Below are 24993 nucleotides of genomic sequence, written 5' to 3'. Positions count from 1 at the left end.
CGGACACTTAACAACCCGCTGTCCAGGAAGGAAGCCCTGATTTGTAGCATTTGCTGATTTCTCCGTGTAAATACTCCCACTGTGGCCAATTTCAAGCCACCAAAGCGCCTGCATCCATTCCACGGATTTACCGAAAATTTAACAAGGGGCCGCAGCTCACCATGGTTTTCCAGACGGTCACTCTGTCTTGCTCATAATGACCTTCTGCAGTCTGTGCCACTATTATCCCCATTTCACAGAGCAGGAAATGGAGACACAGAAGGTCAGCTGTCCCAGTTGGCAAGTTCATCTAGCAGAACTGGGTGTGCGGTCCCACGCAGGCACCCGACGAGGCGTCACCTCCACGGCCTCCTGGCGGGGAGGGGGCCGGTCATCACGTGGATTCACAGCTGCTCCCTGCCTGTAGACACAGCTGGACGAGGCCAGCCCGCAGGAGGGTCCCCACACCCCCAGGGCTCCTATCAGAACGCAGGTGACACCGCGCAGGGGACAATGACCCCAGGGAGTCCTAGCCACCTGTAAAGAAGGATGGAATCTAACAACATGAGGTTGGATGTGAATGAAAATTCACGACATCCACGGGCCCAGCACAGGTTAGGAGCCACGTGTGGCTTGGCAGCCATGTGTGGCTCAGATTCTCCACAACCGTTGTGGGGCCTGGAGCCTCACTGGAGCAGGGCAGCCTCTGGGCCCTTCCGGTCACCCTGCTGGGTCCTCTGCGAGAGGGACGCCGAAGCAGGACCAAGGAGAAGGGGGCCGAAACCACAGCACAGGGTGAAGGGACTGGGATGGGCAGCCTGGAGATGGGGGAGACAGGCCACCTGGTGAGGGGGAGCCCCCCACCGCAGTCCCGCAGGGAGGACACAGAGCGCTGGTTAGGACTGCGGGGAGGCAGCTTCCTCCTCAGGGGCAGGACGTGCTCTCACAGCCCTGGGGTGGGGGTAGGGGGACTCCATCAGGCGAACCGTCCCAGGACTAGGCGATTCCTCCAAGCCCAGAGGGGTGCCGCAAGAACAGAGAAGTCAAGTATCATCTATAAAAGCCTTGGAGCATGCGGCCAGGAGTGAGCAGAGTGCAGAACACGAAGCCGGAAGGACCTACAGTGACGGCTTGGTGGGTACCCATCACCCACGAGGTCCGTGCGAGGCCCTCGAGTGCATTGCCGCTAAGCCCCCGGCAACCCTGCAAGCTGCGCCCGGACGCAGCCCCCCGAAGCGGGAGCTCAGGGACGGCAGTCACCCGACAGCCCTGCCTGCTCCTCCCCGCGCATCGTGCTGCGCCCAGGACCCTCCGTCTGCGACACCCAGGCTTGAGGACATGCCCAGGCAGAGGAAGAGAGACGAGGGGTCAGTTCTCTCCTTGAGTTTCCTGAGAAGTAAATCAAGTGGATTACAATATTTTTTTCTAGAACGGAAAAACCTATATGGACTCCCTGAGTTGCTCTGTCAGCCTTCACAAGGGAACCTACCTTTCTAAGCACCCGCGGCCCACCAGTTTCCTGGGCAGGGAAGGGGAGGGGACGGGAGACTGCCGGGGTGGCCGTCAGAGAGGAGCCCGAGCACGTGCGCGGGCCAAGCGGGCGGCAGGAGCCCTGCGGCTGCGCCAAGGCCGCGGGTGGCCGCGTGGAGGAGGGGAGGGAGGGAGGCTGACTGGTTCCGGGGAGCAGGTATCCTATGTCCCGGGTTGCTATTCATGTCCCTACACCTACACTCCCAAGACCCACACAGTTGGCTGTCGCAGCCTTTCAGAAGCATTTCCGTGGGAGCCAAGCTGTCCTCTTTCCAGTGCACCAGCCGAGGCAGGGCCTGGGCGCCGGCCGCTCCCCGACCTGTTGCTCCCCCTGGAGAGGAAGAAATGGAGAGGCTTTGCCTTGACAAGGCCCCGCCTCCCGCCTGGAGTCCCCCCTGGGTCTGGAGTGTGTGAGGGGCAGGAAAGGCTCTGAGTTGCTGGAGAGGCTATTCACCTGGGGACAGTGGTTGATCCCTCCGGGGCCTTCACCTCCACAGCATGGAACCCAGTGTGAGCCGTCAAAATGCAGAGCACGGGACAATTCCATCTGGAAGCCACGAGGTGGGCTGAGCAAACCAGACGCCCAGCTGCCTGGGGCGGGGGCTGCGGGGCCCACGACAGGCCAGGTGGGGTCTGAGGCTGGAGAGCACAAGCGGTGAGCAGGGCGTCCCCGTGGAGGGGGGCCTGGGCGGGAAGGTGAAGGCCAAGGTCGGGAAGGCCTGTGTTCAGGGGCAGGCTGGCTCCGCCCACCGGAGCCTGAGCCCAGAGAGGAGGTGCCCCTGTTGGGGGCTGCCCAGCACCGGGGTCAGAGCCCAGCACGAGCGGCAGGTTGCGTGGGCCAGAGGTGGTGACGGCGGGCAACTTCACCTACAGGGACTGATCCAACATGTACACATATTAAGAATGGGAGCCAGGGTGTCACTGTCAGAGAAAGGAGTCACAAAGAAAAGGGGTGAAAGATGAAAGCAGGCCCCGAGACGCTGAATTAGACGCGGGGGCGTCACGTGAACACCTCCTTGATGTTGTGCATAGATGGACGCGGAAACACACTCTGTAAGTGTGCGTCCACACACCTGACGCTCACACGCGAGTTCTTCCCACTGAGACAGCCCGGGGGCCCTAACACCCTAAAATCTATGAGCACACCTAGCCCCACATCCACTAAATGGACCCAAGATTCCTTGGAGAAGCCGCTGGACCAAGAACAGAGACGTGGAAAGTGCGAGATGAGCCTGGAACGTCTTGTCAGAAAATGAGACTGTGAAGGAAGCCGTGGAAAGGACACAGAAGGCAGCGAAGATGCTCCGGGTTTTCTTTTCCCATCTTTTGTGGGCAAGTCCAGAGGCCCTCGCTCAGCCCCTTCTGCCCGGGACAAGGGCTTTCCTGAGGACAGTGCAGAGCGATCTGGCCCCCTTGTGAGCCAGCAGGGCTGGACCCCGAGATGGAGGTCAGGGCACCTGGGCCACGGCTCCCCTACGCAGGCTGGAAGGAGGCCTGGACTCAGCTCCCGGCCCCGTCCGCCACCGCCCCCCTCACTTCCCTGCTTCCTCCTCACCCAGCGGAGACGCCATGGGCCTCACTGTCACCAGCTGCTGGCTCCTCCTTCCCTCCTCTGGGTCCCCAGCAACGCCCAGACCCAGGCGGCCCCCTCTCCGCTCCCACCCAAGCTGCTAAGCATGGCCAGAAACAGTCACCCACCAGGGAGGACTGGCCTGCAGATCCGTGTCTGCTCACCTCCAACGGGCACTGACCTCCCCCCACGGTCCGCACCAGCCCTCCCTCCCTCGGTAAGGCCATCCCGCCAATTCTCCTCCCCCTTCAAAACACTTACACCCTCCCTTCCCGTCCCCTCTGCCAGTGATGGTCTCCCTCGTCACTGAGAAACTGGAAGCAGCAGATTGGGGGCTTCCTGCCACCATCCGACCCGCTCTCCCACGTCCCCTCTGCTGCTGCGGTTAGCCTGTCCCTTCTGCAAGGAAGAAGGCCCACCCCTCCGCCGGGCTCTGGGTCCCACCCCGCTTACCTCTTCAAGGGCCTCACTTCTGAGTTTACTTTCCCCCCAGTCTGCCAGGTTTCTGTCTCTGCTGGACAGCTGGATCACACACACGTTTTCGTATCTCCCAACCTTAAGAAACACCTCCCTTCCTTGGCCTCACGCCCCCTGTAGCTACAGTTCGGTTCTCTGTTCCCCGTCACAGCAGGAAGTTGTTCACAGCCTCACTCAGTCTCTCCTTAACCTGCTTTACCTGGAAGCGGTCCCCTCCCCTCCATCAAGTCTGCTCTTGTTAAGAACAGCAACACCCTCAGCCTACACCGGAATTCAGAGGTCAGAGGTCACGTCTTTGCTCTCACCTCACTGGATCCCTTAGCGGCCTCCTCCTTCACTCCTCTGTCCCGAATGTCCATCAGCATCTCTACCGAGTATATGTGAAAATGTCTCCTCTGCCTCTTGCTGGCCCCTTCCCTCAGCTTGACCCTCGAATGCTGGAATGCCCTAGGGCCCATTTCTCTCCCCTCGTCATCCCTGAGTGACCTCGTCCTGTGGCTCTAAACAACGTCAGTATGCAGCGCACACTCCAGCTCTCCCTGGAATGCCGGCCCCAGCCTCGTGTCCAGGCCTCACTCCTCACATCCACCTGCATCTCCCCTGGGCTCCCAGACCTAGCCTCCCTCCCTCCCGTCAGCCCAGGAGAGCTCCACCACGCACCCCGTTACCAGCCCTGCGTCTGTGTGGTCCTCCCTCACCCCTGCGGCCCGGCAGCGCGGCCTCTCGCCTCCGTTGCCGGCACAGCCCACGTGGTCACTCCTCGCCGCCTCCGCTCACGCTGCAGCACCTCTCCCTGGAGCCTCTGACTGCCTCTGCCCCCACTCTGGGTACACGCCACCTGCTCCAACCCGTCCTCCCCTGAGAAGCCTCCTCCCCAACTTAGCACCCTCCAAAATAGGAAAATCCCCAACCTCGTTTCCTAGTTCACAGACACTGCGTGATCCGCCCACCCTCCCCTGCCCTGCTCAGCCCAGGGCCTGAGGACTAAACCTCACCCCGCCGACTGATGGACGGTACAGGTGTTCTCCTGATCAGAGACCCCTGTTGGGGTGAGCGTGTTCAAGAGGGTCCCGGAGGGAGGGGTCCTGGAGGGAGGGGCTGGGAATGCTGCCAATGCCTGGGGAAGGGGTGAGGGGACGAAGGGAAGGGAACGCCCCACTCTCTTTAAATTCAGACTCCAGCTGAAAGGAGGCCCTGCTCCCAAGTTAACCTGATTGCCAAGACAGCTCCATCTGCAGAGGGCCTGTGGGCATGGAGGACCACAGAGGCAGCTCCTGGTGTCTGCCAGGACGCCACCAGGTGGTGATGGGAGAGGTGGGGCTGGGGGTAGTGGAGAGGGACGGGGAGGAGGGAGTTGCCATCTTGCAAAACTAAGAGGTGCCTACAGCCAGGGCTGAGCAGAGGGCCAGGGAATGAACGGTTTGGCCTCAGGCTGGGCTCTCTGCTCGCTGAGCTGGGACACACGTGCCCGTGGCAGCCGTGGCCTGGGAACATCCGAGCCCCGGGGGCACAGTCCTGCTAACCGGGCCTTGGCTGGCCTCCACCTTCCCGTCAGCCTCCGCCTCCCAGACAAGGAAGGACAAGCCCCTCACCCCCTCCGTCCACGGGACAGCGCGCGGCAGTGAGTCTTACTGTTGTCCAAGTGGTTGGCCTTAATGATCTTCTCTGAGTAGTCCGAAATACTGGAGCATTCAATCTAGAAAGGACAGAGGACAGAGGAGCAGGGCGTCAGAACCACAGCACATCCAGGACCAGTTTCCGGATGGCGGCGCTGAGGCCCAGAGGGGCGCGGTGGCTCGTCCACAGCCACTCGGCTACTTCGCGGCAGATTCAAAACTGACCCGCAGCCCTCCGGACGCACAGGCCGGTGGCCCCACCACCACGTCGGGCCGCCTCTGCCCCGGCACGGAGGGCCTGGCCTCTGAGCGGGGAGGTCCGGGAGGAGCTGGGAGGAGCTGGGAGGAGCTGGGCAGACTCACTCTCCTGGTGCAGCCACCGCCCTCCCAGGAGAGGATGCGGGAGGCAGGGCCACGGCCAGAGAGGCTGTGGGTCCCCCTGACGTTGTCCGCGGCCCTCCCACCCCCAGGCCTCCCTGGTTGAACAAGACCCTTGGGAAAATGCCGAGTCACGACCTCTGGCGTCTTAAGATCCCTCCGTGCCCCACAGGTGTTAACTCGCTCCTTCCGCAGCTTCCACATTTAAAAGAATCGATTCTTTTTCGTCTAGAAGCCTTTCCAGTTTCCCCAAGTCGCCTAAGCAAAGGGCCCAGGTGTTTAAGAAATTAATCGACCACCCGCTGAGAGCAGGCCCTCGTGGGAACAGCAGGAATCAAGGCCCAGCCTGGGGGCTGGGGACCTGGGCCAGGCAGGGAGGCTGGGGCGCCCAGAGCAGAGCGGCAGCTGCGAGGACCTGTGGTCGCCTCCCCAGCTGCCCCCCCAGAGGCCGGCTGTACTCGGGCCCTGGGCCCCCTCTTCCCACTCCGGGGCCCCCGACTGCCCAGGGCCTTGGGGAGAGTATTTGCGTCGGGGCACAGTGGGCAGGGTGGGCACGGTGGGGGAGGGGGCCCCCGGCAAAGCTTCGGGTGGGCGAGGGCGCCCATGGGGTCGGGAAGGGGCCACTCACTGGCTTAAGGAGGCAGATCCCGGCCAGGGCTCAGGTCCCAGGCGGAGGAGCCCTTTCCTGGGCTACTGGGGCTTGTGGCCTTCGAGCCCACTGTCCAGGGGACTGGGTCTCTCGCCAGGCCTCTCGGCTCCCTGCCACGTCACCCTCCCCCTGCAAGAGGCCGCTGAGATTGGCGGTGAAGGACCAGGACCCAGAGCCGGGCAGCCTGGATCCTCACCCGACCACTGCCACTCCCTGAGCCTCCGCGTCCTCCTCAGTCAAGTCACCGTCCCTGTCTCCCGCGGCCGTGGTGAGGGAGCACTGGTGCTCCTGGGAGGAGGGGTGCTGGGCTGCTCCCCCACCCTGCCGTCCTCTCTGTGTGTCTTTCTGTCCCTTTCTCTCCACTTCTCTTCTCACGTCTGTCCCTCTGTCTCAGTTCCCTGTCCATTTCCTCTGTCTCCCGCCACCCCGTCTCCCTCACTGGAGAAGAGCTCAGAACAGGAGAAACTGTGCAGTGAGCCCAGCTAACTGGGGCCAAGCTGGTTACAGAAAAGCTGGTACAGCAAAAATTCAGGAGGCAGAAGAATGGGATGAGTGGCCAGGGCTGGAAGGCGCGAGTGGGGCCTCCTGACAGCTCGTGGCTGGAACCCCCACCACCGGGAAGCGATGACAGGCAGCCTTGCCTTTCCCTGCTCAGCCCTGGGCTCCCGCGCCCGTGGCCCAGGCCCAGGCCTCAGAGCCACACTGAGAGGGAGGGAGGGTGGGCGCCGGAGTCACAGGAGGGCTCACGTCCAGCCTGGAGGCTCTGCAAGTGCCTCGGAAGGGGAGTGTGTCCCTTGGCCGGAAGCCCCCATTGCGGGGAGGAGGACCTGGTGAAGGAAGGCTGGAAGGTGGGGAGGGGTAGTCCTGGTGAAGAAGGCCTTGACCGTGGACATCTGCGCTGGCCCCATACCCTCAACGTGCACCTCAGCTGTCCCGGTCAAGGCCACACCCGAGGTGCCCTGAGGACAGCCCACGTGTCCCGGAGACCCTCTCCAGCCAAGCGCAGTGTCAGGTCAGGCGCTCAGGCACGGAGCAGGACTGCCGTCCTGCTGGGGGCCTAGGGCCCAGCACTGAGGTGGGGAGCCATGGGGATACGGAGGGTTCTGATCAGCCAGGATCCGGCAGGGGTGGTCTTAGGACAGGCTGTAGGACAACCCAGCCAAGTGCACAGAGACTGAAGGCCCACCGAAAGCCCCCACGGGCCTCGGCACTGGGGGCCCTGTGCGCATCCTGTGTTGACCGCAGTGCGCCGTGAATTTTGATCAGGATGAATCTCCACTTTCCAGCCCCTGAGCCGCTGCATTTTTCAAATGTCAGCCTGCAGCTCAGAGCTCTTCCTTCTCAGTTTCTCCCCGGCTCCGGACCCTCCCAGCACCCTCCCCTCCTCCCACCCCCCCAGTTGTCAGGCTGCATGCAGCTACACTGTGGGGCCTTCTCTGGAGGTCAGCCTCCACCACCTCCAGCTGGAGAAGCTGCAGCAGCCGGGTCAGCAGAATTTCAGTCTACCAACTTGCCTTTAAAGAACAGAGGAAGAGTATCTTGTTGTGTCCCTGGGCTCCAACTGTATTAAAACCGAACATTTGACTTACGTCAGGCACTGTTCTAAGCACTTGGCTTATGTATTAGACTCATTCACTCCCCACAATCACCCCACGAGCAAGGTACTATCATTATGCCCATTTTATAGATGGGGAAACCAAGGTGCAGAAAAGCAAACTATCCACAGTCACACATCTCAAGGGTGGAGGAGCAGAGATTCTAACCCGAGCTCACCAGCGTAGCCACCCTGCCCTGCCTCTCAAGCCCACAGTGGGACTAAGGACTCTAAGGCAATGATGACACCAGAACAGGTTTCAAAAAGTCAAAAGTCCTCCACGAACGTCAGCTGTTGGCAGCGCAAGGCTGGGAGCTGTGCCCAGGTGACAGGGAGCCAGGGCACATGCCCGCCTCCCGAGAGCCACACCTGGCTTCCTCCCGGACAGCGGAGAGCGCGACCCCAGCCAGGAGGGGCCCAGGGCGCGTACTCCCAGGAAGGGCCGGCTCTGCGGGGGCCGGCGGAGGCAGGGAGTGGTGCGCTCACCCCGAACACCTTCTTGGCCCCCGCTTTGGCAGCAAACATGGAGAGGATCCCGGTGCCACTTCCGACGTCCAGCACCACCTTGTCCTTGAACACATGCTTGTTGTGGTACATGGAGTTCCGGTACGTGAGCGTCCGCACCTCGTCCTTCAGCATCTCCTGTCCAGAAGGAAAGGCAAGGCTGAGCCAGTGTGTGCAGGGCGCCTGGGAGCACACCCGCAAAATCACGGGCCCAGGGCCACCCCCCGCCCCAGTTCCTCAGGGACCTCGGCAGGGTCATGAGGCAGAGCCCAGGAACCGTACAGCCGGGCAGCTGGACCAGAGCTCCCCGCATCAGCACACACAACTCCAGCCCTAAAACGCTGCCCAAGAAAGATTGCTTTACTATCCAAGGAGAAACTCATGCCCACAGCTGGGAAAGCTCCAGTTTATCAGAAACCAAAAGGATGGGTACAAACACAGCATGAGAGATTTAATTTAGATGCAAAGCAGAACTTTCTGCCATGGTGAGAGATCTGTCATTAAACAGGTTATTAAAGGAGGCTTTTTGTGTGTGCACTTTTTTTGTTTGCTTGTATTTAGGAATAGAAAACATGTTTCTCTAGCCACTAATATTTAGGTGCTTTGGGATAAGGAAGGACTAGATTACCCATTACGACCATCTCCAAACCAAGGAGAACATGATTAACGTGCGTATGGTGGTGACGCAGGGATCTTCATCCATTCAAGCCATCAGCAAACACTCTAACTAGTCATCAATAAAACTGGACTTCTTTAGTGTAATTTCAGTATAATTTTTAAAAATATAACTTGCATACAATAAGAAGCACATGGGTATAGCTCAGTGGTAGAGCGCACGCTCAGTATGCATGAGGTCCTGGGTTCAGTCTCCATCAAGAAAAATCAAGAAAAGAAAGCACAGATTTTAAACACATGGTTAATTATATAAGTTTTGACTAACGTACACCTGTGTAACCAACACCGTACACAACATACAGAATATTTCCGTCATTCCAGAAAGCGTTCCACGCGCACGTGCAGGTAATCCTCATGCCCACTCCCGACAAACAACGACCTAATTTCTATCACCAAAGCTCCCATCTGCCATTCCTAGCACTTCATTTACATGGAATCGCACAGTATGTACACTTTCGTGTCTGGCTGCTTCTACTCAAAGCTTCTTACTTTTAGGTCTCTGATTCATGTCAAACTAATTTTTGTATATGGTGTAAGTTAGGGGGGTGAGTTCACTTTTTCACACAAATTGATGGTCCAAGCGCCATTTGCTGGATAGAATAGCGTTTTCCCCATTGAATTAACTTGCCACTTTTGTCAGAAAATCAATTGGCTGTGTGTGGGTGGCCTCTGTGAACCGTTTCATTCACGTATCGATTCAACTGTCACTTGGCTACTGTAGCTTTATATTAACTTTGAAATAAAGGGCTGCGAGTCCTCCAGCTTAGTTCTTTTACAAGATTACTTCCGTTTTTCTGGATCCATTGCGTTTCCAACCACATTTTAAAACCAGCTTGTTAATTCATACAGAATAACCTCCTGGAGTTGATTGAAATTACACTGAATCTATAGATCAATTTGGGGAGAACTGACATCTTAGTAATATTGAGTCTTTCAGTCGGTGAAACCACTCTCCATTTAGTTAGGTCTTGTTTAATTTCTCTCTGAAAAATGTTTCATAGATTTCAATATAGAGGTCTTGTATTTCTTTCTTTAGATGTATTCTTAATTATTTGATTTTATGATACTTCACAGTCCTGGATAGGATATGTTTAAAATTTCATTTTCCAATTGTTTCATGTTAGTGTATACACAGCAATCTTCTATTCTGCGGCCTTGCTCACCTCACATATGAATTCTAGTAAGATTTATCTGTAGATTCCTTTATTTTTCTTTGAAAACAATCTTATCACTTGTAAATGAAGACAACGTATTTCTTTTTTTCCTGTCTATGTGTTTTTTATTTCTTGTTCCCCCCCCCCCCCCCCGCTTTATTGCACTGGCGAGGACTAGCAGCAGCAAAACACAGAATAGATGAGAAGGGAATTGCCACCTTCCCTTTGCTCCAATGATATGTAACTGTCACCAGTATGACTTCAGCTGTGAGCCTTCCGTGAACGTCTTATAACAGGTTGAAAAAGGTCTCTTCTGTTTCTAATTTGCTAAGAGCTTTTATCATAAATTGGTGTTGAATTCTGTCACGTGCTTTTTATACATTTCTTGAAATTGTGCACAGCTCTTCTCTTCTGTTCTGTTAATGTGTTGAACTCCATAGCCTGGTGTCAAATGTCGGCCCAGCACTCTGTCATGACGTATTATCCTTTATAACAGCGCTTGGTTTTATTTGCAAGTATTTTGTTGCAGATTTTTCCATCTACATTGATGGGGGACACTGACCTGTGATTTTCTCATACTTCCTCTGGTAATCAAAGTTCTGCCGGGTTCACCACACAGATTAGGACGTGTTCGCTCCTTGTGTATCTTCTGAAAAAGTTTGCATGAAGTTGGATTTTTTTTTTTTTTAAGTTTAGTAAAATTCACCAATAAAACCATCCGGGTCTGGAGTTCTTTTTGTGGGAAAAATTTTAAGTACGAATTTAATTTATTTACTAGACGGCTCTTTTAGGTTTTCTATGTATACTTACATCAGCCTTGACATACTTTGCGAAGGGATTTATTCACTTCAGTTGAAATGTCAAATATACGGGTGTTGACATTGTCATAATATCCTCTAGTCACCTGTGGCGTGTCTCTATGATCTGTAATAACGTCCTCGCCTTCATTTATGATATTATAATTTGTGTTTTCTCTGTTTTCTTTCTTGATCAATTTAGCTAAATGTTTTCAACTTAATTACTGTTCAAACAACAACTTTCGGCTCAGTGGGTTCCTCTAACGTCTGATTGCTACTTCATTGACTTCTGGTCTCCCCTTTATTACTTCCTTCCTTAAACTTAGGCTGCGTTTGCTCTTCTGTCTCTAGCTGTGTAAGCTGGGAGCTCTGGTCACTGGTTTTGTACCTTCCTTTTTGTCTCATGGAAGCTTACAGCTGTACATTGCCCTCCGAAGGTTGTTTAAACTACACTCCACAAATGCCCACGCGTTGTGTGTCTTAGTTCAGGCTGCTGTAACAAATCACTGTAGCCTGGATGACTTACACAACAAACATTTATTTCTGACAGGCTGGATGCTGCGAAGTCCAAGGTCAAGGTGCCAGCAGACCCGGTGTCCGGTGAGGACCTGCGGCCTGGTCTGCATGTGGCCGTCTTCTCCTTGTATTCTTGCTGGAGAGCAGGCATGGAAGCAAGGCCTCTCATAACGGCATTAATCCCATTCACGAGGCTCCACCCTCATGAGCTAAGTCCCTCCCTGAAGCCTCAGCTTCGACACCGTCACACGGGGAGCTGGGGTTTCAACACACGAGTCTCGGGGGCGCAGATACTAAGTCCACAGCGTTTTGCTTTCACTGTCATGCAGTTTGGAATATTTTCTAATCTCTCTTGTGATTTCTCCTCTGACCTTGTTCTCAGTGCTGCTTAATTTCCAAATATTTGGAAATTTTTCTAGGTAAGTTACTGTTTTTTGGTTTCTAAATCCATTCGACTGATGACAAAAAAAAAAGTCCCCTGTGTGATTTTCCTCTTTTGAAACTTACTGAGATTCATTTTCGGCCCCGCATACGATCCGTCTCAGTGAGCGTTTCAATGTGCACTTGAGAAGAACGCGCAGTCTGCTCTCTGGGGAGCCAGTGTCCTGTAAACGCCTACTAGGTTGGGTTGCTTGTGTTGTTCAGGCTTTCTACATGCTTGCTGACTTGTTTGTGTATCTGTTCTATCAATTACCGAGAGAGAAACAGTAAGGAACCCCTGGCCGGGGGAGTTGCATTTTTCTCCCTCTGGTTCTGTGGATGCTGCTTCCTGTTTGTGAAGCTCTGTGCACACATGTGCGATGGCTTTGTAACATGGCCCCTCGCCAGGCGGAGACACACCTTCCAGACTTCTCTTTCTCCTACGCTTCCAGTTAGGGTGGGTCACAAGGGAGTCAGGAGATTCAAAAGTCACGACGGAAGCAGGAACCGTTCTGTAGTGCACATCTGTCACCACTGACGCATGGATTCACCTCGCTGGCATGACGCAGCCGCTGGACCTGCAATTCCTCCACCTTTGCCCTCAGCTTCTCAGACTCCTGAGCCAGGGGTGTGTGTGTGTGTGTGCACGTGCGTGCGTGTTTGTTTAACTCCAAGGTGAGACACTCCAGCCTCTGTAGGATACGCTCGCCACCAAGGTCAAAGGCAACAGAATGGACATGTTTCAGCCTGTCCTCACAGGGTCAAGCTCGTGCTTAGGGGTTCCAGCTACTCCTGATCTCCCCTTGTTTTGCATTCATAGTCCTTTCCTGATTACCTGTGCTGCCCTTCAAGCTCCAGTATCAGACACGGGGACAACAGCCGTACACAACGGTATAAGCCAATGCCCTGCAATCCTGCAATGAATTTTATATATATTATGTATCTATCTCCTACTGAATCTGCTTCCATGGTTGAGCCCCGACTGGTACAAAATTTGGTACCAAGAATAGCTCCTGAGGAACATAATCTAAGGATGGATCCTCTGAATTGGTTCTGAGTTTTCTGGAATTAGGTCTCTGCTCTGATTAGAGTGAAAGGCACTAATGACCCTGTTGCCGCTGGTGAAGAGGGCGCTGCTGCTCAGCAGCATGAAACAGCAGAAGAGTTGCTCGAGTCTGAGCTTCAGACACCTGGGATGAAGTACCTACTGAAGCCGAGACTCCAGGTAACCAAGTATTTGCTACCTTAGAGCACTTCAGTCAAAATCAGGAATATAATGGGTGGGCTGGCTGGCTGGCTGATGCTAATCATGCTAGAAAACTTAGAGAAAGCAAATGATGAGCTCAGGGATTTAAACTCCCAGCTCAAGGTCTTCCTATAGCACCTGAAAGATCCTATGACTTTTGAGGAGGAAAAGAAATGGGAAAAAAAAAAAAAAAAGCAGAAGAAGAAGGAGGAAAAGAAAGGGAAAAAATCTTATTTTCTTGCAAGGCCAAGATTTCCAGAAACCAAATCCAAAGTCAAATCCTGCCTGAATTACAACACAAGTTGAATTCCCATCCTTGCAGGACCCCTTTTGTTAAAGTTGAGTCATCTATTGGGAGAGAATAGGGTCCTGAAAATTGGAATGGGGACATATGGGCAGATTCTGATGAAGCTGGGGCCTCAAGTCCCTAAATCACAGAGCCTTCTTTGCCAGCAGAAGCACCTTCTGCCCCCGCCCAAGAAAGTTAGCTTTCCTCTTCCTGAAGCATCACACTGGGGTCCTGTGAGGTAGGTAGTTGCCTGCGAGGCACCACTAACGCTTCCCAGGTCCTGCCCCCATGAGCCCTACAGCTAGATCTGACTCCGAGCAGATCCCAAGACCGAGCTACCACGAGTGCGTCGTGAGCAGGTGTGACACACGCCAAAGCAACTGCGCGGTGTTTCCAACGTCCAGAGACTCAACTCTGGGGAACAGGAGTCAGGGCGAGGGCTCAAGATGGCAGGAACACAAAGTCGGGCTGGGCCAGGCGCCCTGACACAGGCTCCCTGAGCACAGATTGTGGGTTCACTGGTCCACCTCCGGTTGGTGCGGGTGATTGGACCCACAGTCAGTCTGCACTCGATGAGGTGGAAATGCCGGAACTTCCTTGGCGTGCTGAAGAGGAAGGTCCCCAAAGGCGTAAGGAGGTCGGAATGTCGAAGCACACTCGTTACGCGAGACCCGCGCACCAGCACCAGAGAACAGCCCTGTCCCAAGGCTGTGAGAGAGAAGTGCGCGAGGAAAGAACTCTGGGGTGCTTGCCTCCACCGGTCAGAGCTTAGCAGAGGGAACGGCTGCCTTCAGGTGGCATGGCAGCAGCTCATACGCACCACAGGACTCCCACAACAGTGTGTTTCCCTTCCTCCCTTCCTGGCCTTCGTGGCCCTGCTGCCACACATTTCAGTCCCACCTGCGTTATAAATCCTGCAAGACACTGTCACTATTTTTTAAACAGTCAATGATTGTTTAAAGAGATTTAAATAACGGGGCAAAGTCTCTCACGCTTACGCATGGAGTCAGCTTTTCCAGATCAATTCATTCTTGACATGGGTCTAGGTTCCAACAGTTATCATCTTCCTTCCGCCCAGAGAATGTCCTTGGACACGTCCTATAGTACTGGACACTGGCTCTGAACTGGCACTAACCCAGGAGACCCACATTTTCATTCAATTTGCCTGTCTGGCCCGTGCAGAGGATCGACGGACCTTGAAGGATGACGGCTGATTGCCATGAATATAGTCAGCTGGTGGCTCCAGTGCAGGTGACTGTTTCAGAGGCGGCTTCACTGTTTGAGCAAATTAATTCAGAGGGTTGCTGGGCTTTTTTTTTTCTTCCTAGTCAGTTTTAGACACGATCCCTCTATATTCAAACATTTTGTTCTGTCCCGTTGCTTCTCTCGTCCTCCGGAACGCCATGCTCACAAGCTTTACCATTAGCTTCTGTCCCACAAGTCACTGAGGCTCTGTCCACCTGTGCAGAGTTTTTCTCTCTACTCTTCAGTCTCAGTGGTTTCTACTTCTCTGTCTCCGTACCCATAGGTATTCTCTCCTATGTGTCCTGGCTGTTACTCATGCCACCCAGTGAGTGCTTGGTTTAGACATCGTGTTTTTCAGCTGTAGGAGTTCAGCTTCACCCATTATTTCCATCTCCTCCTGGAAATATTTACCAATTATAATTATTACAATGATTTAAAAATCTTAATTCAATGATTTCTACCACTGGGTTGTCTGCAGACCTGCTTCTACTGACGGACTTTTCTCTTGACTGTGGACCAGAGTCTCCCATTTCTTCGCATGTCCTGTCATTTTCATTTTCCATGGGTGGTGTCTGAGGAACCGCAGTCGCTGAAGTTAGTTTGTTGTTGCTCATCTGAGAGGGACTGTGCCTTCTTTTGCTAGGCCACTCAGGGACGGGCTGGCCGGTGTAACGCAATCGGGAGTGGAGTGCGTTTAGGATGGAGCTGTGATTGTAACTCCTCCAACAGGACCTTGGATTTCAACCACAGGGGCCAAAGGAATTTCTGTTTGCTTTTCAGTCCAACCAGGACGTATGCTGCCCCAGGGCTCGTATCTTGGGTCCCGTTAGAAGCTGAATAAGGTGAGGGTGTGGTTAGACTGAGTTCACTTCTGACTCTAAACGCTTCGCAAGGGAGCTCAGGCTTCTCCCTGCAGGATCTCTCTGGGACCAAACACTACAAGACTGCTCGACATCAAAAGGACAAGGCCTCAAAACTGTGAGACCACAAGACAGTGCGATGGTATCCCCAGAGCCAGGCACGGGGTGGGGTGTGTCGTCGGTGCCCTACAAACGGGGAGCCAGAACTCCCGCAGTCAAACCATAGCTCCGACCCAGACCGTCATTCAGCCTTCCACGTCTCAGTGGCCTCATCTGGAGACTGGGTAACAGGATCACCTACTTCACCGACTTGTTGTGATGATTAAATACATGAAGCGTTAGGAAGGTGTTAGCTCTGGCTCCTCGTGAAAACTGCGACCCTTTTCATCCATGTGAGGAAACTGTTGAGGGTGAGCAGGGAATGGAGGCAAAGTAACAACAAAGGTTCAGAAACCTCTTGCTTATACCCATAGTTAAAAGTCCACCTGCCTTTCCTGATGGAATTGGACTGGCCCAGTACCTCTGCAAATCCTACTGTTGCTATGGGGACCCTCCAAGTGCCCCCCTTCAATTCACTGTCTTTTGTCATCTCTGCCCCTTCTTCCCATCCTTAAGGCTCCAGACAACAGGAGTTTGGTCCAAAGGCACAAGTTCTGGGGGGAGAGAAGTTGTGACTTAGCAAGGCTTCCCCTACTCGGCCTGTTGAGGAAAAGGCTGTCTCCCCGAGCTTCTGCTCCCCTGCTTTAATCACCCCTGGGAGAGAACAGCCCAGAGACGTCTCCGGACGTTTCATTCAGGAGCCTGCCGCTCTTCCGTGAAAGCACTTCCCACCCCGGCTGTGGGGGGCGTCACCTCCCAGCCACGGACCACACGGCAGCACGCTGACCAATCGCTGGGAAAGGAGGCCCTGGAGAATCTGTTTCAAAAGAACCTGCAGCAAGATTGTCAAAGGAGGAGAGCTGGCTGGGAGTGGGCTCAGTGCCCAGGGCTGGGGGCTGAGAACACGGCCCCGTTGGGGTTGACCCTTCTGACAGCGGAGGCCCGCCTCCCAGGGCTGACTGTCAAAGATGCTGAGAATTCAGAACTGGGATCTCGGAGGCCAGGAGCCCGGCCCCTTCCCTCTGTTCACAAGGACATATCTGTCACTACTGCTTCTGGTCAGGAGTTCACCCTTCTCAGGGAAGCCCTGGGACGGAATGCATAGTCCTCCTCCCCCCGGCCCTCATCCTCCGGAGGCTGAGCACGGAGTCATCTCTGGATGGGGCCACGCAAGAACAGAAGTGTCCGGCATCACCTCCTGTTGTGCCCTCCAGCCCCCAACAGTGCCCCCTGCCACACACACCCTCGGCACTTCTCCTTTGTATTTACAGACTAATCAAACCCAATCCATCCCGCACCGTGTCTCCTAAACACTCACTGCTCGCGATTAGTCAGCGAGCTGGCGGTGCCGCCGGCCGCCCGTGTGAGGGTCTTGTTAATGATGGAAGAAGGCTGCCAAACAGCCAGCACTGCTCTGGATGGGATGGTGAGATGTGGGTCTTGTCCAGACCAAGGAGGCAAAGGCCGTCTGGCGTGGAGAGGAGATGCCTGACATTTAATCATGAGAGAGAAACAGGCCCTCCTGGCAAAGAGCAACAGTAGGAGTCCCCCCACGTGTCCCCCCTCACCCCAGATGACCTCGGAGACCCGGCAGGCTGGAGGAAAACCTCAGACTACTAGCTGCCCCTGCGTTACACACCTAGGCTTCTCCCCAGAAGCCAGGGTCTAGAGACGGTCCTCGGTGGCAGCAGCAGGAAGGATTTAAGCCAGGTAATCAGAAGTACTTCCCAGTGTGAAGGGCTGGTAAAACCATTCGAGGACAGGTTACTAAGGAAAGCAATGTTCTGTAGGACCTGCAGATCCTTTACTCCAAGTTCATCAGCGCAGTCAGCACCATGTTTGTGTCTGTTTGTGAAGAGGTTCGATCTTTCCATCAACACATGACGTGGAGGGAACCTGGTGCTATATATAGTATGTGTACTTGGTGACCCGGGAGGTCTTCTCCCAGTGGATGCCCGGCCGTGGAGGGGACCAGGCAGCACCTGAGTGATGAGAGCAGCCACTGTGTCAATAAACCTGTACAAACCGAGTGCCGAGTGCCTGGGTCAGAGGCCAGGGAACCACGTCCAGAAGGAACCACAGAGATATAACGGCGCCAGAGAGCACATCTTTGTGCCAGAGTGTGCCCACGGGAGGGGTCGGAGAGGGACCGGGAGGAGGCCCCGTGGGGAGTGGAGACTGAAGACTGGGGCGGGGAGACCTCAGCTGGCCCCGAACCAGGGGTTTCAGGCAAGCCCCAGGGGGGCATTTTGGGACCCCTGGAATTGCTGTCTCCTCCCAGGAACCTGCCCTGAGACAAGTGCCCAGAGGCACAGGGCTGTTAGAAATTGTCACATGGAAGACGTGACCTTTAATCAGAGGCAGGGTCTTCAGAAGGGAAGCGCTCGAAGGCCTCCTTCCGGCCTCCCAGAGCCTCTCACAGGCCTAGGACGGGGCTCCGTGCACCATCCCAACCCTACCCCACTGGGGACGTCCAGGAGCTGCAGGCTCACCTGCCCAAGGTCCCCCGGGGCCAGACCCCAGAAATAAGCGCAGGGCCCAGCCCCCACCCTGCAGGCTCCAGACCTAACGCTCTTCTACAGAGACCGGTCTTTAGAGAACGAGACCCCTCCCCTCTCCGCCTCCGTGGGAAATTGCAAAGGCACCAGCAGGAACAAAGCCGAAGTTTCCAGAAAGGAAGAAAGGCCTGTTCAAAAGGCCACACGGCCTGGAGGTTAGGAATGCGGGCTCCCAGGCCCACAACGTGGAGGTTGCACGTCTGGCTCTGCTATTATCAGCCCGTGACCTTGTAAGCAAAGGAATCTGGCAGGATGAATCTGTGTAACGGGGACGAATAACGATGCCGACCTCACGGGCTGACCTGAGGAATAAATGAATCAATGACAGAAAATGCTGGAAACAACACAGCGTGGAGGAGGCTCTCAAAAAAAAAAAAAAGCTGCCTATTACTTATTAAACACCCTTCTGTCAACAGCAGAATCACTGTTTCGTTACAGGAAGGGCTTACAGAAGCATCTAATTGGAAGGGGAGCTTAGAGACTTACTTTGAAAATGCATTTGCATAGCAAGCAAGTCTTTGTTCCTTTTTCACTATTTCTTCATACTGTAAGGGAACAATAGAAATGCTTTCTTCATAGAGTTCTTGAGGGATTCAATGAAATGACACGGATAATGTGCTTAGAAGAGCAGCCGGCCCTGACTAAGCTCGCGGCTAAGGTCAGTAGTTTATTTGGGGTGGGAAAGTGCTGGACAGGTTTGGGGAGGGAGGGGGAAGTTCTGCCCTGCCCCCGCTGCAGCCAGGAAGCCTCTTGTTAGGAAGCTGCGCTCTGCTCTGCAGCCAGCATCAATCTTCCCTGCTGCGGAATAAGACAGCATTTAGACATGAGAATTTCCTGAGAATCAATCAGGATGTCAGGCAGGACCAGGTTCCCAAGGAAGCCTGTGGATTCTTCCCTGGAGGCACTCATGGGTCCAGGACGACCCTACAGACTCATGCCTGCCCAAAGACTGAACATCAAGATGCCAGAAGGTTTTCTGGGCCACAAGACCCTAGCTTCAAACACCGAGCTCCTGTAGCAAGGACCAAGGACGTCCAGTCCTCCTGGCTCCCCGAGGCCCAGAGTCAGGAAGGGGTCGGAGGGCTGGACCATAAAACAAGGACGCTGGAAACATCCCTTGCTCTCCAGCTGAGAGACACCTCGACACACACATTCACCTGCTCACCAGCTCTAGGCCTGGCCTGACCCCTGCTGGGGGGCCCAGGGGATGGAGACAGGGCCAGGGGCCTCGAGCCAAGGGGGGAACTCACTTAACGACAGTGGAGACACCTCACGCAGCCTCAGGATACGAGGCCGCCGCAGCCGTTCTGAGCTGCCCCGCTGGCCCCAGCTCAGGACGCCTTACCTCGTGGATCCCGAAGTGGGCGTAGGAGTCGAAGTAGTAATCCCTCGAGGTCATCTCCTCCGGGTTCAGCAGCTTGGACATCTTGCCCCGGCCCGGGCAGCTGGGCTGGGAGGACACGTGGTGGACACACTGCACGGGCTTGGCGGGGACGACGGGCTGCGGGGGCTGGGAGGGGGGGCTGCTCACCTGCAGGGGCGAGAAGGGGGCCTGGTGAGAACCGCAGACCCGAGGTCCTGCCTCTGACACCCCATCCACCCCCACCTCCTCGAGCCATGCTCCAATCAACCACGGCAGCCGCGGCTCAGTGGGGGCGGTGCCCCCAAGCCTTCTGGCCGTCACCCCAATGGCTGTGCCATGAGAGATGGTGGCGTGTGACTCAGGAGCCAAACCAACCTGAATTTAACCCAGTTCCACCTCCTAGGTGTGGGTGGCCCCGGCCGATCTGGGCCTCACTTTGCATATCTGTTAAATGGGGACAATACTGCCTTCCTTTAGAGGCACATCTAAGCACTCAGTCCAGGGGAAGATGCCCTGACATTACACAGCATCACATAGCAGAGCAGCTGGAGCGTGGATTCCAGAGCCCTCACCTCGAAACGTGAATCCCAGCCCTGCCACTCAACCTGGGACAAGGTTAGTCACCTCTTGGTGCTCACCTCCCCAGCTCTAAAATGGGAATAAAATGGTCCCCATCTCCTAGAGGCTTGGACAAGCTGGAGTCTGTAACGCAATTAGAAAAGGGCGCAGCGCACAGCGGGTGTGTGTTAACCTAAAATGAGTGGTACCTGCGTTCTTAGGAAGAGCAGGACCCCCCCCCCAGCCTCCCGAGGCTTCTCTCCACCCCACGGGCAGCACTTGGACCCCCCCAAAGGCAGGGCTCTCGAGTTCTGGCTTGTCACACCTGTGTCTTGCCCCCCGTGGTTTCTGGTTCACAGTTTTACTCTGAACTTCGGCAGACATTTCCTCTGAACTGTGAATGTGCTGGCCTCCTGGCAATGCCCTCCCAGGTACTGCCCTTCTTGGGTCCCCAACTCCGCCAGCCAGCCCTGCTCCACACCCCACCCGCTGCCCGGCACTGACCGGCCCCCGGTCCACGGGCGGAGGGGACGGCGGAGGGCGAGACGCAAGCTCAGAGGTTCGGGCTTCGCTGCGGAAGCACAGCTCTGTCCGGAGAAGTCAGTCCTGGCAGTGAAGTGCGAGGAACGCAGACATGCTCGGCGCAGCGAAGGCCTCCCAGGGGGCAGAATTCTCACATCTAATTTAAGTGACGAGTTAATGTGTGTAAAGAGTTTAGAACACTTGCTGGCATATAGTGTGCGCTCTGTTATCACTATTACTGTCGCTGGCAGTTCTGTTCAGAGTACGTTAACCTGTCCCTACTCCACGCCTCAGTTTTCCCATCTGTGAGCTGGGCCAACACAGACTTACTAGCTGCGTTCCAGCAAGCGAAACAGGGAGGTTCCAGGGCAGAGCAAGATCAAGACATCCGAGTGAGTCCATCCCCCCCACCGTGCTGTGGGCACAGCCCCAAGCGGCCCTGAGTCCCAGCTGGAGAGGCGGGAGGGTGATGGTCCCATTTTCCCGGTGTATCTAGGCTACCGCCTCTGGGAAATAAGCAGACTTCCCAGTTTAGCAACATCAGATTTCAGGTCGGCGCGATCCCGGGCTGCCTGGCAGCAGAAGCAACCCGGCTGCCTCATCAGAATGCAGCAGGTGTGCCCACCCCCCGCTTGGGATGTTGGTCACGGTCTCTGGGAGGCTAAAAATAGACCGTGTCCATTGCACGCTCCCGAGCTGGCTGCAGAGTCACCTCTAAAGCTGGAGGAGGCTCTGTGCATGAAGCTGACCCCAATCTTGACTCCATTTAAATACATTAAGGAGAGAAATAGTCCCAGCTGGCCCAGGCTCTTGCCTGGTCAAGGTCACAGGGACCTCCTGCACACCAATCTCTGTTCAACTCTGAGTCCAAGGTTCCTTCCATGAGGTCCCCTGAGACTCTCTCCCCGACAGCCAACTTACAAAGTGCCCACCCCATACCATGCATTGCATCACAGGGCAAAGGTGGGTGGACTTGGGGACCACAAGTCACGGGGACAAAGACGTGGCCAGGTCCTGGTGCTGAAAGCTGTCAGCTAAGCCCCCGGCAGAGGGGACTTGTGCTCTGCCTGCCAGCTGGCAGGGGGCCCGTGACCCCCAGCATCACTACATGGGCTGGCGCTTTTCATCCCACAAACACCTGCCGAGCGTCGGCCACGGCGAGCGCTGGGTGGTCCTGCAGGAGTGGTGCCACCGCAGCACTCTCTCCAGTGGGAGCAGGAGACCTTGGAGGCTCCACTGGATGATGGAGAAAGATTTGTTTGATGAGGGAAGTCAAGCAAATTGGTCCGGTGTTCCCAACGGGGGAGAAGTCACTTCCACTTAAAGAGTCGGAGAAGCTCGGGGTGGCGGGCAGCAGGGGAGGAGGGCATCTTCTCCGTGGATTTTGGTGGTTGGGCGTGGTGGGAGGGAGGTCCAGGAGGGCGTGGCCTCAGCAAAAAGAAAAGGGTGGGAAAGCAGTGAGCTTTTTGGGGAACTTGCCCCGGGTAGTGGGACATTCGGCAGGAAGGAAATTACGGCCAGGCGAAGAGGCTGTAATTAAATACATGATGATGGAGAGCTGTGGGCGGTTTGTAACCAGCGAGTTCTCCGTGTGAGCACTGCTTCAGGAGGACGGACGCGGTGGCAGCCTGCAGGAGGGGCAGGGAGGAGGGAAGAGTCGGGGGTTAGGACTGGGTGGGGCACAAGGCACGAAACTCCGCGGCTAGTTTCGGAGCCCAGGCAAGAGATAATGAGCCACTGAGCCGCCACTGTGTCAGAGGGGCCGCCAGCCGAAGAAATCACAGAGGAGGAACCTACCAGAGCTGGCCATGGACGAAACGGAGGGGAGGAGATAAATCGGAGTCAAGGAGACTTCCACATCTCAAGCCCAGGTGACTAGGAACTGGTGGTGACATTAGCAGAAATAAGCAAGTCAGCAGGAAGAGCGGGGTCGGGTTGGGAGGGCATGGGACAGCGCATTTCAGTTCAGATGTGTGAAGCTGGGAGTGTCACTGAGTCATCCGAGAAAAGGTGCCTGGCAGACAGGCATGGATGCCGTCCCAGGCGGTGAGCATCACGAGCAAGACGGAAAGGTCGATGGCCAGCTGAGAGCATGCCTCTAACATACACGGCAGACAAAGGTGAGTGTCCTCAACCAACCAGAACAAGAGGAACATCACCAGCGTAACACTGGAAAAAGGACTGGGTGGTCAATTCACGTGAGAATAAACACAAATTAACACACTACGATTAACCTCTCTAGAAATCAGGTAAATGCAAATGAAAACAAAATAGGCTGCAACTTCTAAAAAGCAAATAAGCTCAGCTCCCTTCTCCTGTGCCCTTCCCACCCGCCCCCTCCAAAAAAAAACCCTAAAACTGCATTTGTAGAAATGCAGAAAAATCGGTACCTTCCTATACTCCTCGGCAGGCTTCTTGGCAAGAGAGTTTGACAAAGTGCATTAAAGGTGTGAAAAAACACAAACCTTTAGCAACCCCAGCTTTTGGAATTTATCCTAAAGAAAGAATCGTGGCTGATCATCGACACGCGGCTGTGAGACTTCCATGACAGCACTGTTCTTTGCGGCAGGAAACGCGAGTCCACCCGGGGGTTCCACGAAACAGCACTGATTGTGCAAACCACAGTGCGTCCACGCTGGAGTGAAAACAGCCGTTTCAAGTGTTGCAGGCGAGTGCTTAATAGCACAGAAATACGGTCGTGACAAACTGGGCATTGAGGAGAACCAGTGGGAGAAGAGCCGACAGCACGATCGCATTTTGAGAACAGAAGCTTCATGCCTGTGGGAAGAGGGGAGGCTCGGGGAGGGCGCCGAAACTGGAGGCGATGGGAGCTGGGACTCAGTCGTCGTGGGGAGTTGGGCAGTGACCAGTTCATTCTTTCCTTCCTTGTGCCTGTTTCTTTTTTTTTTTTTTTTTAAATATATGCCGTTAACAAGTGCTACTTCTGTAAACAGCCAAATGTAATAATATTGGAAAAGAAAAGCAGATGTGACCCCAGGCCTCAGATGGGAAGCCAAGGATGGCACTCTGGATTAGGAGGCCATCTGCCCTGAGTGGGGCCTAGGGGTTCACTTGGTGGGGCCGCCCAGGGAAGGGGCTGGAGGGGGTGAGGATGGGGCCGGCAGAGAAGCAGGAAGCATCCTCCTCCCAGTACCCTGGAAGCACCGGGGACCCAGGGAGAGAGGCTTGGGACGACGCGTCCTCACGCCTCTGCTTCCGTGTCGGCCCCTCCTCTGAGGACGTGTGACCCAAGCTTTGTACTCCAGGCAAAGGCACCAAAAACAAAGACAGCCTCCATCCGGCCCACATAGCCAGAGGATGCTGTGTTCGGGGAGCTGTGCCGTCACCCCTAAGGCTGTGTGGGTGAAGCTGCCCCCAAACGCGACTCCACCTAAACACACTGAGGAGGGAAAAAGCCCCAGCTGGCCCAGGCTCTTGCCTGGTCAGGGTCACAGGGGCCTCCCACACCCCGAGCTCCATTTAACTCTGAGTCTAAGGCTACTTCCACGGGGCCCTCTGAGACTGTCGCCCCAGAGCCGACTTGCAGAGCGCCCACCACGTACCACGGACTGCATCAAAGGCAAAGGCTAGATGGGCTCAGGGGCTGCCACCATGACCACAGGTCACGGGGACAAAGAGGGGATGGTGGCCCAGGGCCTGGTGCTTCCAGTAACCATTTCCATGCAGCCGCCATGGCCAGGGGGGGACACTGGCTGGCCCCATAGGTAGAGCAGGCCCGGCCCTGCCCTCCCCTCCTCCTCCCCAGGGCCCAGGGCTCTTGTGGAAGGTCTCCCAGGGCTGCCTGCTCTCCTGATCCACTCAAAGTCACCTTCTGCTGATAGGATTTGTGACTTGTCTTCTATTCTTAGAGCCAACTGCTGACCAGGACTCTTCGGACGCTGCGACCTGCCCCCAGGCCTGGCTTCTCCCAGGGCTTCTTCGCAGTGTTTCTCCCCAGCCCCTCACCTGCGATCTTCTCAGTCCACCCCGTTCCACAGCTGGGAAAGGGCCCAGCCCCTAAATGCTGAGATGAGATAAAGGGCTGTGAGGCACCAGAGCTGGAGACCAGAGGATGCTTCCTGGAGAGGTGATGTCCAGCTGGTCCTCATAGGGTGGGTGGGATTTCCACAGACAGGATTCAGGGACAGCATTTTTTACCTAACCCCACCTCCACCTGGAAAGGAGGATAGATGATGAGGACGATGACAATGATGATGGTGATGGTGCTAATGATGGTGGTGGTGGTTGTAACAGTGGTGATGGTGGTGATGAACTTGGGCAACTCCACCTTCTGTCCCTGAGCTTTAAAGCTAGACCACTGACTCTCATTTCACAGGGCTGGTAGGAGTGAGTGAGACGAATATGAGGAAGACTGGGTGAGAAGCCCTTCACAG

At 55.3% G+C, this 24993-nt stretch overlaps 1 protein-coding gene across 2 annotated transcripts in view; it reads right to left on the bottom strand.

Annotated features, from left to right (window-relative positions):
* Nucleotides 1-24993, bottom strand: part of PRMT8 (protein arginine methyltransferase 8) — a 76918-nt gene that overhangs the window by 24329 nt on the left and 27596 nt on the right. For both annotated transcript variants that reach the window (XM_064478938.1, XM_064478937.1), the window contains exons 2-4: nt 19502-19687; nt 8280-8435; nt 5189-5252 (exon numbers count right to left, since the gene is read on the bottom strand). In XM_064478938.1, the coding sequence (XP_064335008.1) occupies nt 5189-5252; nt 8280-8435; nt 19502-19687 (406 nt within the window). The remainder of the gene's footprint in view (nt 1-5188; nt 5253-8279; nt 8436-19501; nt 19688-24993) is intronic.

Source organism: Camelus dromedarius, chromosome 25 (genome assembly GCF_036321535.1).
Source record: "Camelus dromedarius isolate mCamDro1 chromosome 25, mCamDro1.pat, whole genome shotgun sequence".
NCBI classification, from domain to species: domain Eukaryota; kingdom Metazoa; phylum Chordata; class Mammalia; order Artiodactyla; family Camelidae; genus Camelus; species Camelus dromedarius.
Note: the sequence above shows the minus strand (reverse complement) of the source record. Positions and strands in the feature narration are given on the sequence as shown.